Below are 12,858 nucleotides of genomic sequence, written 5' to 3'. Positions count from 1 at the left end.
CCCAAACCAACTGGAGCACAAAAGTTTTCCTCAATTTATTATAAAAAGAAGTACTGGGACAAGCAAAGTACTACGGTGGCACCCTGCCGCATTCCAGACGTGCTGTAAACAGGCGCAGGCCGGGCTGGGCCTCCTGAGAACCTCAGCCAGGACAGGAAGGCCTGTAGCAACCAGAGCTCCGCAGGCGTGCACCACCTGCCCTCCTGTGCCCCGTGCCACAGGAAGGGTATTCTGAGCTCCTAGGGGTTGGGTCCACACGTGTGCACACCTCCGGGGCCTGGAGAATGCGGAATCACCCACAGCCCACTGCAGATGGGCACATCTGCCCGACCGGCTACTCGTACAGCCAGTGCCCGGCGCTGTCCTCCCAGCACAGAAGCTCGTCTGCGCGGAACCAGAGCGCTATCTCGCGGCGGGCGCTCTCCACCGAGTCGCTGCCGTGAATCACGTTCCTGTGCAGGAGAGGCGCGGGTGAGCGCAGGCCCGGAGCAGAGAGGGCCCGGAGCAGAGAGAGCTCGGGCAGAGAGCCCCGCGCAGCCCGGTTCGGGGAGTTGGAACCGGACTTACTTGCCGACCTCGATGCAGAAATCGCCACGGATGGTACCGGGCGTGGCGTCGGCCGGGTTCGTGGCCCCGATGAGCGCCCGCGAAGCGCGCACAACGTCCAGACCCTGCCATACCTGCAGACGGGGTCCGGGGTCAGCACGGGGTCAGCGCGCCGCCCTCCCGCCAGCCAGCACTCACCATGGCCACCACCGGCCCGGAGCCCATGTACTTGACCAGGCGCCCGTAGAAAGGGCGGTCACGCAGCTCGGCGTAGTGCTGGCGCAGCAGCTCCTCGGAGGCCTGGGGAGGGAGGGGGGAAGGGACGCGTGCTCCTGGGACCCCCATCCCCCACGCGCGGGGACACCGTCTCCCCCTGCACCCCACCCCGCCGCGCTCCCCACGCCCGGGGACCTCTCCCCAACACCCCCGTCCCACTCCCCACGCCTGGGGACCCCGGCCCTCACCAGCACCAGCTTCAGCGCCACCAGCTTGAAGCCCTTCCTCTCGAAGCGCCGAACGATCTCGCCCACGAGCCGCCGCTGCACGCCGTCAGGCTTCACGGCCAGGAAAGTGCGCTCGTGCACGCCGGTGTACGCTGTGGGAACCGCCGGAGTAGGGGCGCATCAGACCCGGTCGCACCCCCTACCCGCCCCGCCCAGCCCGCGCCGCTCACCCGCCGGGAAGAGGTTGGCGAAGATGGTCAGCACCAGGCAGATCATGATGGCGGCAACGGGGCTCGGGCGGCTCGAGGGCCGGGGCGGGGGAGACGCGCGGGCCGGGGCGGGGCCTGTGCTTAAAGCCGCCTGGTCGCCGGGCGCCGCCACCTCGGCGGACGCGGAGAGGGGGTGCCTGTCGTTCACGCCGACGCCGGGACCTCTGCGGCCGCGCCTGTGACTCCCGAATCCCCTCGGGTCTCCCCACCACCGGGCGCCTGCGCGGAACTCCTCTCACCACCCGGCCGTAAGCAGCAGTGTCAGCCTGCTCCTCCCCCACAGCCCTGCCAACAGCCCGCTTTGGTACCCCAAACTCAAAAAAGTCACAACCCAGGGCTGCTTCATGTGCCTTTATTCGCGTTCAGTTTCTACCTGGGTCCCGGCAGAGGCAATAGGTCATAGGGAGGGAAGCCAGCGTGGAAGTGACAGGAGCCAGCAGCGGGGCTCCAAACCTGCGGCTTTCCCCCAGCAGCCACCTCCTAAGAGGCCCCCTCAGTCAGATCTGCGTGTTGGGGCAGCGGGGACAGAGGAAAGACACAAGGTGCAAGGTCTGACCCCACCCTTTTCCAAGAAAATGTAGAACCTCAACAAGTCACGGGGAGGTAGGATCCAAGCTCCCAGGGGGCTGATTCAGGTGTAACCGAAAATGGTGGCCACTGCCTTGCACCCTTGCGGCAGCCTGCCCGCTCTGGCATTTTAGACTGCAGTGCCCTTGGTCTTTCTCTTCGACTCCTGGTTCTCAGGATAGTCCCAGGGATCAATGCGTATCCTCTTCAGATTGAGCATGGGCTCCTCCGTGCTGGTGTCTCCATTTCTCTGTCGCTCTGCTAGAATCATTGCGCGGAGGAGCGGCGGGTAGGGCACAGTGCGCAGAGTGTCCTCCGGCGCCGGCGTGAAAGCGGTGAAGGCTTCCTCCTCGTGCTTGGGCACCAGCCGCCAGTCGTGGTACATGACCTGTTCTATCTCCCGAGCCTCACTCTCCGTCTTTCCTGGGGAAAGAAGAACGAGGCTTCTTGCACACACGTTGACGGAACAATCTGTTGCCGGCAGCCTCCCCACCGGGTTTGGACGCCTTACCTTTGAAGGTCAGGACGCCCCAGGCCTTCCCATGGTCCAAGTTCTGCAAAGCAAGTGGGGAGGAGATCAGCTCAGAAAGCTCGCTTGCCCAGGGATCGGGCGACAGGATATCCCGTCCCACAAAGTCGCGCGCAGGCGAGACAGTGGTGCCCCGCGGTGCCGGGAGCTGAGGGGTGGGCACCGTGCACGCACCTGCGCCGTGTAGTCGGGCCGGACCCGCGTGAGGCGCCAGTAGCACGGCTCGTCGTGCTGCCACAGCCAGGACTTGCGCGTGACAAGGCGGCCCAGGCCGAAGAGCGGGAGGCGGCCAAGCAACTGCAGGAGGCGGCTCTCGCGGCGCACATCGGCCCAGGCTCGCGCGGGCAGCTTGCGGCCCGAGTGCGGCCGCGTCAGCGTCTCGTAGTCCAGGGCGTAGCGCTCCGAATCGCGCGGCCGCTCCCGCTGCTCGCGCAGGGCCCGCACGCGGCGGGCCAGCTCGGCGATCAGCCGCGGCCCCACCTTCTTCCGCGCCATGGCCGGGCAGCCTCCGCGCTCCGGCCGGAAGATGCCACCGCGCGCCGCGGGGCGAGCCCGACGCCGGAAGCGGCGGGTGTCCCCCGCAAAGGCGTCCGGGCGCTGCCGGAAGGGGAGAAGAGGCCGGGCGGGCCGTGGCGAGGGCTGGGTCTGGGAGGGCTGGGGGCTCGCGCCGGGGCCGGGGATAGCTGCAGCCCCCGACCTGGGAGATATCGGACTCGGACATCGAGGGCCCCGCGGGCGAGGAGGCCGCCGCCAGGGTCCGAGACCCGGCGGAAGAGCACAGGGCGGCGGCCGAGGTGCTGCGGCGGCTGCGGCCCGAGCAAGCCGTGCGGCGCCTGGCGGTGCTCATGGACCCAGGTGCGGGCGGGCGCGGGCAGCGGCCCGGGATGGGGAGCTCGGCCTTGAGGAGCTTGTTTATCTGCGCTCTGGGAGCCGGACGGGAATCAGTTGTTGGTAACACGCTGTGCAGGCTGTGGGGCTGCTGTCCCCACCCAAGTAGTGTCCTGTCGTGGGGGAAAGAAGGAGTGACAGCTGACTGCCCCTCTGCCCCATCCAGACATTCTGGAAGATGCCGGTGCCGACATCCTGATGGAGGCTCTGGACGCCCTGAGCTGTGAGTGCCGCGTGGAGCCCGAACGCCCTGCATGGAGCCTCGGGTGGAGCAGAGTGAAGCCAGACCCTTGCTCCCTCAGTGTGAGTGTCTTGGGTTTACGGAATGCAGCCCTGGGTTGGGTGTTTTATGTGACAAAGCTCTTTTGAGAGGCAGCTGCAGCAATTGTGCACGTTTTACATACCAGTAAACGAAGAACGGGGAACGCTGAGTGAGTGATGCACAGGCCACTTTTGGTAAGTTGCGGGCTGGGAGCCAGAGCCTGAACGCAGCTGCTGCTGATTGATGCTCCATCCCATCCAGGCTGTGGCCACAGGTGTTGCTGCCTGGCAGACCTGCGCTGCTTTTAGTCTCAGTAGAAGGTGGGACGCTGGGTTTCTGTAGAGCAGTCCGGGAAGAACCTGCGCAAGCCTCAGGACTCCTGGGGTGCCCAGGCCATGGCCCGGGGTGCACGAGGCCACGGGTGGGCAACAGCGCCGTGTATGTTCCCACAGGTGCCTCCTGAGGTGTGGGCTGCGGATGAGCAGGACCGGCTGCTGCTGCTGGAGCCTGAGGAGTTTCTGCAGGGCGTTGTCCAGCTGACCCAGGTGCGGGAGGGAGGGAGGAAGGAGTAATCCCTGACCACAGATCGTGAGGGGCTGGGTTCCCTATTTTGGATGTTGTGGGTGAGATGGGGGAAGCCAGCCGGGCTCTTGGCCTGGGAGCAGGTGGGAGCCACGGCTGCTTCTTGAGGGTAGAAGCCAGGATAAGGAGGGTTCTCTTGAGAACTGAGTTGGAAGTCAGGTGGTAAACTGCTGAGAGGGGGCCTGGGGACTAGGGCTGCAGGCTGGCTGTGCAGTCCACCTTGTGACACCCAACCGCTCAGCTGCCGCCTGGCGGGAGAAATAGGGATTGCTCAGCTGATGTTTGCACCAGAGCGTCATTAGGTTAGACCCTCTGCCAGGTCCCAGAGTTCAAGGTTCTCCGTTTATCAAGCACCTGTGTATGTCAAGCAAATGCCAGGCTGGGGTGCAGAGGTGGACCAGGAATGGGGAGGAGGGTTGAGTCCAACTCTTCTAGGAGCCTGGGGTGTGCCCGGGTTCTTTCATAGATCTTCTTGATCATGTGGAAGGCACAGAGCTAGATTTCTAAAGAGAACTGGTTGGGCGGAGGAGTCCACCCCTGTTTCCTCCCAGCACCGCGGGGTTGTTCTTGGGCTCACTCCCCTGCTTCCTGCAAACTGGTGGTGGCCGGTGGGCCCCGCCTGCCGGAGCCCCCGAGGAACAGGTATGGTAAACCTTCTTGGTTTGCAGACATGTGGCCCAACCTGTTCTGTGCCCTGGATCAGTCCTGAGAGCCCTGCCTGCCTCCACCTGGCTGTCATTGGGCTGATGTTTACCTGTGGTACCGGTCACCCTAACACCCTTAGCCAGCCTGCCTGGAATGGGAGAGTTCGGGCGAAAGGCAGGGGTGGCCCTGGGGGCTGGTGTCACAGCTAACCCTCTCTCTTGGGCGGGCTCTGGGGGGCAGGAGGAGAACTCATGGAGGGTAGGGAGCCAGAGGGATGGTTACCTCTGCATAGGTCTTACCAGTCCAGTACCCAGGAGGCATGGCAGCCAGAGCGTCTAGTGGTGACTCGTGCCTAGGTGGCAGTTGGCTGGCCCGAGGTGGAGGAGGTGAGGACAGTTGGGTTGGGCCAGATGGTTGGCATGGGCTCTGGCCCTTGGGCTGCTCTCCGAGACCCAGCAGGGGCTGGTTTGGCACGGGGCGGGGGGGGTGGCATGTGGGGTTGGTCTCAGCTGGGTGTCACCCATGGGAACTCTCTGACCCACACCCACAGGCTCATTTCCTTCTCAGGCCCTGGTGCTTCTGCAGCTCTGGGCAAACGTGGATGTGCTGTTGGTGGCCTCCTGGTAGGAGCTGAGTCAGCATGTGTGTGCCTTCACCAAGGCCCTCACCCAGCGTCCCTTCAAGTGTGTGACCCTCACCCTGCTGGGGGCTGCAGTGGGAGGGATGGGAGTGCCGGGCGGGGTGGCAGTGCTGGGCAGGGTGGCGCCTCTCTGGCCTCTAGAGCAGAGGGGGCTGTGGGTTTTGTTGAGCTGGGGGCGGGGCGCTCAGTAGAGGTGATGAAGAATCTAGGCACTTCCCTGCATCCTCCCCTTCCCAGGCAGTCCCGGGAGTCTGGGGCCTTTTCCTTCTGCACCACCGCGTGCTGGGCAGCAGCCGAGAAGAGTGGCAAGAGATGGCACCGGCCTGCGGGGGGCCTGCTGGCAGCAGATCAGGCAGTTCAACTGCGTCAGCCCGGCTGTGGCCAATGCTGTTGTTGCTGCCTTCCCTTCCCCCTGCCTTCTGCAACAGGTGGGCCCCCCGCCCCCCAACCAGACTCCCAGATATGGAGGCCAGGTCCCCCGAGGCCTGCCCCGCCCATCCCCATGCCCGCCCTAGGTGTGCGTGGCCTGTGGCATGGAGCAGGGGTGCCTAGCTCTCCTGGCTGACCTCCCTGTGAGGATGGGCAAGGGTGTGCGGCCCCATAGGTTGGGACCTGACCTCTCCTGCTGCATCTGCCTCTTCCTGATGACCACCATCCCCGACCTCCCGCTGGACCTGGGCTCCTGACCATGCCTGTGGTACCTGACGGGCCCTTCTCCCACCTACCGGCAGGACTGAATGCAGCCCGCCCAGGGAACAGACTAGAAACCACGAGCGGTGGTGTGCGGGAGCAAGACACCCAGTATGACCTGCATCGGGGCTCTCAGGCAGGTCTGACCCCAAGATGGGGGCGCAGGAGGGGCAGCAGAGAAAGTTCTTGTGTAACTGGGATGGGCAGAAGAGGAAATTCTTTCTCTCCAGGAGATGCCAAGCCAGCTGGAAAGTCTGGAGAAGATGTGGGCAGGGCTCATATGCCCTGGGCCCTGTACACACTGGCAGAGGGGCTGCTAGCCAGCTACGACAGGCAGGAAGGGCTGGGCAGCCTCAGGGCCCCACAGGGCAAATGCCGGTCACCTGGAGGCTGCGGGGGCGGGGGAGGCAGGCCCCTTCAGAAAGGAGAAGTATTAAGACAAGGTCTTGAGGGAGAAAAGAGAACCAGGCCGTGACTCCTCAAGGGTGTTGTGACCCGCCCCCCCACAACAGGAGAAAAGCTGTGGACACCTGTGAGCCCCAGGCCTCAGTCCGACCCCTTTCATTCCATGGGTATGTAAGCATCAGACATAAACTCTAAGTTTATTACGGTCGTTTTCAGCCTCAGACGAGAGGAACAGCAGCTGACAACATGCAAAGCAAGTTAAGAAAAACCCAAGGCCGGCGGCGACAGCAGGAAGAGCCGACCTCTCACGAAGCCGTCCTCCTCACAGGCAGCAGACCAGCCTCCCAGGCCTGCAGCCTGAGTCCAGACATGCTGGGGCAGCAGCTCCCCAGAGACTCTGAGAAGGAAAGTGGCTGCTCCCACACCCGGCACAGGAAGCAGACAGACTAGGAAGTCCGGGTCTCCGGATCACAGGGATAATGGCCCCGGAGCCCCTGTAGCAAGGCCTCTCCCAGCCTCGGGTGGCAGGGGGGCAGCCGAGACAAACCTTGGTTCAGTCCTCCCTCTCCTGTTGCCCTGGGGGTGGTCCAAAGGGAGAAACAGAGAAAACGCCATCCCAGTTGTAGAAGGCAGTTTTCACTGGGAAACAAGCTAGGTCCTTCGGCAGCGCTTCCTCTGGCAGCGCCGGGTCTCAGGGCTGCTGGGATTGGCCATGGGCGAGGGTGTGGGGGGCTTGCGGTGGCCGCAGCTCATGCTCAGGACCCAGCCCAGCTTGTGGTGCAGCACCTGCTTGAGGCCGGGCGGCAGGGGCAGGCCCTCGAGCGTGTCCCCAGAGTCAGGCCGCAGCTGGCGCAGGCGGTAGCAGCACAGGTATTGCAGGGAGGTGATGCTGGCACAGGAGCGGATCACCTTCATGCTGCTCTTGGCCGCCGTGGAGCACACCATTGGGTAGAACCTCTTGTTCTGCAGCTTGGTGGCTGCCACTCCTGGGGGTGGGGAGGTGGCACAGCCTGAACCCTAAGCTCAGGCTCTCCTAAGGGGACGAAGGATGCTGGGATTTCCACCTACCCCCCGGCCTTGCCCGGTTCTGGGGACCCTGAGACCTCAGGGATGCAAGGATGGCCTTGCAAGGATGGCTTTTCAGGGCCCTCAACCTCACCAGGAGCTCAGTGGCAGCCATGCTCTGCGGGCATGTGTCAGAGTCACCTCCTCACCTATGCACTTCCTGTTCTTAAAAAAGGTCAGCGTCCCATGCCAGGTGTCCAGGTGCACGCCAATGATGGAGCCCTGGCCGAACCGGGAGGAGAAGCTCGTCTTGTCGCCCTTGTGGTGGAGGAGGCCTGGGGGCAGCAGGGTCGGGGTGAGCCCTGCAGCCTCGGGGCCCCCCAGCCCTGCCCACCCTGGGGGCCCCACGCACCTGTGTAGGAGAGGCCCCAGCTGTCCTCGTCCCGGCCGAGCAGGCTGCAGAACGTGTGGTGGTACTTGTCCAGGTCCACGTCCGATGTCCCGATGCCCACCATCTGGAAACGGCAGAACTGGCAGAGGGGGCTGGGGACCAAGGTGCCCGGCACCCCTCCCCCAACCCTGCCGGCCACTTACCATGTCAGTGCCATAGACGGGCGAGGTCATCTTGATCTCCCAGAAGTGCTGGCCCTCCCCCAGCTCCTTTGTACCCCGGATGGCCGCTGTGCCACAGCTGTATTCCATGTGGAAGTTGACCTTCCGGTTGTCACAGCTCAGCAGGGTGGCCGAGGACTTATTCAGGTCATCCCAGACCCAGTCAAAATCTGTGAGAGAAGAGGCCCAGGCTCGCCAGGCTCCCCCCCAGCCCAGAGGTCCGCCCACCCGCCGCAGGCCCCCACACTCACACTCGTCCTCCTCCCCGCAGCGGCAGTCCCTGCCCCGGTGGGCGGCGTGCAGACTGCCGCAGAAGGCCTCACTCTGACTGTCACAGTCGCAGAACGACTCCCCAGTCACAGGCACGGCGCTGGGGATGGATGACGGCAGAGATGCATACTCGGGGTCGGAATCTGAGTCGCTGTGCTGAGGGGAAAGGGCCAGCTGTTCCTGCCTCCTGCCCTCTGCCGGCCCAACCGACCCCTTCCCCCACCTGCCCTGCCACCCACCCCAGGCCCACGGGTGAACGGCCGCACGCCCCAAGGAAGGGATCTGGGGCTTTGGCCTCAAAGGGCCTCCTCAGGTCTCAAGGGCTCAGCCAGCCAGCCACAGTGACCCTGGACATCTTTTCTGGCTCAGGAGCTGCAAGGGGGCCTCCTTGCCAAAGGCCTACCACGCCGGTGGCTTCCTGGGAGTGGAGTGGAGGGCCCCGGAGGCCTAGCCACTAATAAGCCTCAAGACAGGGCTGCATGCTTAGCCATCGTCGTTGTCCAGAGAACATCTAAATTGTGATAAATGGGAGCGTGACAGCAAAGTCCGTTGCTGACCTAATGAAGGCACCTGGTCTCCCCATGGCAGCAGCTGGGCTCCAGGGGGGCCGATGGCCGTGGTCCCCTTGTCCGTGCAAGGGTGTGCTCTCAACCCCCATCACAGGACCCTGACGAGCAAGCCCCATGGTCTCAGGCTGTGGCAGGAAAACATTCAGTTGGGCCTTGGCCCTCTGCGTGTGGCTCTCAGTCCTCACCGAATGGACTCCAAGCCTTGAGGGCCTGATCTTGGCCCAGGGGCCAGACGCTAAGGCTGAGCTGGTCTGGTTCCGGGGACCAGCTGACCCACAGACCCTCCTGGAGGCCAGTGAGGGTGTCTCTGTACACCTTGTTGTTCCTGTTCTGGAGCCACGTGGGCCCCTCAAGACACCCACCCAGGCTCTGACATCTGGCCGACCAGTGAGGGCCTGGAGTCTCAGGCCCCAGGGGTGCAGGCAGCCTGTGCATGCCTGCTCTCTGAGCCCTCCCAGCTTCGCCTGGGGTCCTGGTGGGGCTCTGGCCTCCACCCTCACTCTCTTGGCCTCTGGGTGCTGCTCTGGGCCCCGCGGAAATGCCCTCTGCACAGTGGTCTGGGTGACCTGTTCAGACCTGGGAATCCTGCTGCCCTGAGAACAAAGCCCACAGACTTAACTCTCGTCAGAGAATATAAGACCCCCTCCTTGCCCAGCCTCCTCCTCTGCCCTGTCCACCCCTGTCCCCATGGGGCAGGAGTGGGGGTCTGTTTGCCCCTGGATGGCTTTTGGATACCATTTCAAAGAGGCTCTTTCAGCCTCTCATGCTGCGTCCTCTTCCTTCTCTTCCTTTCTCGTAGGCTTCCCTGACGCTCTCCTGGGTCCTGCTCACCTGCCTCCTCCCACCGGAACTGAGTTCCTTTGTTATTACACTCAGCCCCAAGTGCCACACAGGAGCTCTGGGAACCGATGGCAGAGACAGCTCAGGGAGCGAGGAGGCCGAGCCCCAGTTGGAGACAGACGCCAGCAAGGACAGTGGCAGCAGGCCCAAAGCACCCCGCTCACGGGGAAGAGCGATCCCCCACAAGCCAAGGCAGGCCCACTGCTGCCAGAGGAGACAATCCCTTCCCACTGAGTCAGGAGCCAGGGGCACAGACCTGAGCACTGCTGGCCCCGGGGGTCATACTGCTTGGCACCCAGCACACAACCCCCTGTGCAGAGGGCAGACCCGGCCCCACCACAAGCTGTAAGGAGAGCTTAGAGCAGCGGAGACAAGGACATGTGTGTTCGGCCTTCAAAGGTGCTGGGGTGACACGCTCTCTCCATCCACACGTGCACACAAGTACCCCGGGCCCATTAGGTGACCGGATGAGCCACAGGTGTGTATCAGACACTGCACCCCCAGCCCCTGGACGCCTCCCACATCCCACAGCGATGAGCCAGAGAGGCAGAGACAGACAGGAGAAAAGACTGCTCCAGGCCACGTGGTCAGTGGAAGCTGGAGGCGGGACAGGAATGCAGGCCGAGGCCTCTCGCTGGCCCAGGCAGGAAGCTAAGGGAGGCCCCAGGAAGGGGACCCAGGATGTCGCCTCCAATTCTGCCCCAAGCCCTGGTGCTTCCACGGGACTCAGCTGCCCTCACTGAGGGCTGGGGAGGATAGGCACCTGTCCCCACCCAGACACCTGGCTGAGCCAGGGCACCCAGGCAGGGTGGCTGTGACAGAGCAGAACCAAGTCACCCGAAGATCACCCTGAAAACAACAGAGGTGACTCAGGGCAAAGCCAAAGCCCAGCTCTGGTCTGAGAGGTTCAGGAAACTGACTTGTGAAGCCCTCCCCACATGCCCCCCACGGCAGGCACAGAGGCCACAGAGCCCCACCACCCCACCCCTGTGGCGGGAGTCAGCGTGGTGAGGCTCTGGTTGCAAACCCCTCAGGTCCATCAGGAACCTCCACTGCAGACAGACAGCTGAGCCGCCCTCCTCACGGCCTCTGTATTCCTGGGCCTTGCAGAGCTCAGGGTCCTGAGCACAGGAAGGCTCAGGAATGTCGGTCTTTAAAGATCAAAATTCTTTTTTTAGATGCATATACACAAACGTTGAATACAGACTTCAACAGGCAGAGAAAACGTCCAGAAGGTTGCACACAGAGGTAACAACAGCTACCCTTGAAAAGCGGTTGGGTAAATGGAATGGAGAAGTTTTCGTTAAATGAACTGACCAAAGTACCCACTGACACCCTCTTCAAAGAAAAAAGTCTACAGAGGAACGTAGTATATGCCTTGAGGTCCTGCTACCCAGGGCCACGTGCGTCCTTAACCGTGTGAAGAGCCTAGGGGAGCAGAAGCAGAGTGCACGCAGGGGACGGTCCGACAAGCCTGGCCCTGTTTTCTGCCCTCAGAGGCATCTTTCTCTTTCAGTCTCAGTTCAGGCAATATTTAGTCCAGCCATGCCCACCATGCTCACCCACTGGAACCTACCTGCCCATCAGAGTCGTAGCCCCAGTTGGTGGACCCTGCCAGAGCCACGGCCCGGGCATCCGCATCTCGGCGAGCTGCACTCAGGACAAAATGCCACGCTCTGCTGCTCCGTGGGCGCCTGGCCATGGTGGGCAGGATCTGGAAGAAAGCACAAGGTCTGAGCAAAGAAAGACATATGACACACCAGTAGGTCCCCCAGCACCCCCTGCACTTGGCCCCCAGACTGTGCCAGCCCACCCAGGGTCCGGAACTCTCTTCACAAGCTCATACCTCACTCCAGTGTCCGAGTACCTTGATGAAACCCAGGTGGAGAGCATGGAATGCCATCCTGACATCCATGACTCTCAAATGCCTAGCTCAGCCCCTCTCCGAGCTCGGCCTCAGGATTGCAAGTGTCCCTCCTGCACATCCCTCAAGCATCTCAAACCTTGCCTGCCCCTCCTCCATTCTCCATTTTGACAAACGGCATCTCTAGCCTCCGAGTTCCTCATGCCAGACACACAGCAGTCATCCCCAACACTTCTTTCCTCCCTCCCACCACGGCCTCACAGCCCTCCGCGCCCCACACCGTCTCCAAAACATGTCCTGAATCCCTCTCCACCCCTGCTGCCACCTTGCCTGCCCCACCCGCACACAACTCGTCTTCGCTCTGGCTCCTCCCACTTCACTCACTACAACCGAGCTTTTTTTGAAATACAAATCTTAAAATTTTAAATTAACGAGTTAACTCCTCAGGGCTTGCCACTGTTCTTAGAATAAAGTACAATATTCTACCATGCCTACAAGTTCCGGCCCTGTTCCGGCTGGTAGCTCTTTCCAGCCCTTTGCCCACAACGCTTTCCCCTCCCCTCTTTGGCTCTCAACTTCCATGCCCGACTTACAGTAATAAGTCGCCCTCTGTGATCGTCTACTTCCCGGCTCTGCCCTGGTTTGAAATCCCCAGAAGGGCCCTGCCACGACCCCGAGGGGCGGCAGTGAATTAGCGCAGACAGAGCTTTTGAGGGATAGGAGCCCGTCCGCAGACCAGGGTTGGTTACTGAAACTGGCCAGAGTGGGCCCGGCCTAATCCTCGCCAGCCACCGCCGCAGCAACAGTAAGCGCCAGGCCGTGCACGCGCAATGCACGACCCCGAGACTGACCCCGCTGCAGTAGGGGTTGCTTCCCCATCAGGCATCTCACTGTCTCAGGATCGGTGGGGTTGCGGGGTTCCTCCCGCCCGCCGCCCCGCCCGGTCTGCGGCGCAGCGCCTTGGCAGCCTCGCCCGGCCCTGCCGCTGCCGATGCCGCCGCAGGAACAAAGGCGCGCCGGCCCCGCCGCCCGCAGCTCCGAAAGGTCGGCTGGCGCGGCGGGGTCGAGCCGGGCGGGGCGGCCGGGCCCGGGAGACCCAGGGAGGCGCGGACGCGGCCCGCCGCTCACCTGCAGCCGCCCTGCGCCGCTGCGCTCAACCCGGCCTGCTGTGCCCTACTTTCCGCTCCGGAGCTAGACGTAAACAATCCCCGCCCTCGCGGCCCGCCCCCTGC

The 12,858-nt window shown here is 63.1% G+C and overlaps 4 protein-coding genes across 9 annotated transcripts; 1 reads left to right on the top strand and 3 right to left on the bottom strand.

Moving 5' to 3' along the window:
* Positions 1–20: 20 nt before the first annotated feature.
* NME3 (NME/NM23 nucleoside diphosphate kinase 3) lies at positions 21–1,449 on the bottom strand. The gene is made up of 5 exons (XM_030872179.2): positions 1,220–1,449; positions 1,011–1,141; positions 745–846; positions 568–680; positions 21–452 (listed from the first exon to the last, which is right to left on the bottom strand). Exons 1-5 carry the CDS (start codon positions 1,263–1,265, stop codon positions 335–337), a joined length of 510 nt encoding a protein of 169 aa, XP_030728039.1. The 5' UTR covers positions 1,266–1,449; the 3' UTR covers positions 21–334.
* A 147-nt stretch (positions 1,450–1,596) lies between these two features.
* MRPS34 (mitochondrial ribosomal protein S34) lies at positions 1,597–2,900 on the bottom strand. Its single transcript, XM_030872177.3, has 3 exons — positions 2,529–2,900; positions 2,337–2,379; positions 1,597–2,248 (listed from the first exon to the last, which is right to left on the bottom strand). The coding sequence occupies exons 1-3, from the start codon at positions 2,847–2,849 to the stop codon at positions 1,956–1,958; spliced, it is 657 nt and encodes a 218-aa protein (XP_030728037.1). The 5' UTR covers positions 2,850–2,900; the 3' UTR covers positions 1,597–1,955.
* On the top strand, positions 2,848–12,635 carry EME2 (essential meiotic structure-specific endonuclease subunit 2). Its single transcript, XM_070043722.1, has 9 exons — positions 2,848–2,925; positions 3,038–3,209; positions 3,409–3,545; positions 3,957–4,049; positions 5,024–5,117; positions 5,299–5,414; positions 5,609–5,799; positions 6,103–6,201; positions 6,683–12,635. The coding sequence occupies exons 1-8, from the start codon at positions 2,848–2,850 to the stop codon at positions 6,176–6,178; spliced, it is 957 nt and encodes a 318-aa protein (XP_069899823.1). The 3' UTR covers positions 6,179–6,201; positions 6,683–12,635.
* Positions 6,645–12,829, bottom strand: SPSB3 (splA/ryanodine receptor domain and SOCS box containing 3). 6 transcript variants are annotated; one of them, XM_030872172.2, is made up of 7 exons: positions 12,755–12,829; positions 11,339–11,476; positions 8,335–8,509; positions 8,066–8,253; positions 7,884–7,986; positions 7,681–7,806; positions 6,645–7,452 (listed from the first exon to the last, which is right to left on the bottom strand). In XM_030872172.2, exons 2-7 carry the CDS (start codon positions 11,462–11,464, stop codon positions 7,118–7,120), a joined length of 1,053 nt encoding a protein of 350 aa, XP_030728032.1. In that variant the 5' UTR covers positions 11,465–11,476; positions 12,755–12,829; the 3' UTR covers positions 6,645–7,117. The 6 variants fall into 6 exon arrangements, with proteins under 6 accessions (XP_030728032.1, XP_060141616.1, XP_030728033.1 ...); XM_060285633.1 differs by having other exon boundaries at positions 8,335–8,453; XM_030872173.2 differs by lacking the exon at positions 12,755–12,829 and adding an exon at positions 12,220–12,502.
* Positions 12,830–12,858: the final 29 nt, after the last annotated feature.

The sequence above is a fragment of the Globicephala melas genome, chromosome 15 (genome assembly GCF_963455315.2).
Source record: "Globicephala melas chromosome 15, mGloMel1.2, whole genome shotgun sequence".
Classification (NCBI taxonomy): Eukaryota; Metazoa; Chordata; class Mammalia; order Artiodactyla; family Delphinidae; genus Globicephala; species Globicephala melas.
Note: the sequence above shows the minus strand (reverse complement) of the source record. Positions and strands in the feature narration are given on the sequence as shown.

Coding starts and splice junctions, on each gene's coding strand:
- NME3 (XM_030872179.2), bottom strand. CDS start 1,265: ATGATCTGCCTGGTGCTGACCATCTTCGCCAACCTCTTCCCGGCGG. Junction 847..1,010: donor TGGCGCTGAAGCTGGTGCTG/GTGAGGGCCGGG, acceptor CTCCCTCCCCAG/GCCTCCGAGGAGCTGCTGCG. Junction 453..567: donor TTCTGCATCGAGGTCGGCAA/GTAAGTCCGGTT, acceptor TCTCCTGCACAG/GAACGTGATTCACGGCAGCG.
- EME2 (XM_070043722.1), top strand. CDS start 2,848: ATGGCCGGGCAGCCTCCGCGCTCCGGCCGGAAGATGCCACCGCGCGCC. Junction 3,210..3,408: donor GGCGGTGCTCATGGACCCAG/GTGCGGGCGGGC, acceptor TGCCCCATCCAG/ACATTCTGGAAGATGCCGGT. Junction 5,118..5,298: donor GCTGGCCCGAGGTGGAGGAG/GTGAGGACAGTT, acceptor TTTCCTTCTCAG/GCCCTGGTGCTTCTGCAGCT.
- MRPS34 (XM_030872177.3), bottom strand. CDS start 2,849: ATGGCGCGGAAGAAGGTGGGGCCGCGGCTGATCGCCGAGCTGGCCCGC. Junction 2,380..2,528: donor GGCCCGACTACACGGCGCAG/GTGCGTGCACGG, acceptor CTTGCTTTGCAG/AACTTGGACCATGGGAAGGC. Junction 2,249..2,336: donor GGGCGTCCTGACCTTCAAAG/GTAAGGCGTCCA, acceptor TTCTTTCCCCAG/GAAAGACGGAGAGTGAGGCT.
- SPSB3 (XM_060285632.1), bottom strand. CDS start 11,464: ATGGCCAGGCGCCCACGGAGCAGCAGAGCGTGGCATTTTGTCCTGAGT. Junction 8,510..11,338: donor GCTACGACTCTGATGGGCAG/GTAGGTTCCAGT, acceptor CTTTCCCCTCAG/CACAGCGACTCAGATTCCGA. Junction 7,453..7,680: donor TAAGAACAGGAAGTGCATAG/GTGAGGAGGTGA, acceptor CCCCACCCCCAG/GAGTGGCAGCCACCAAGCTG.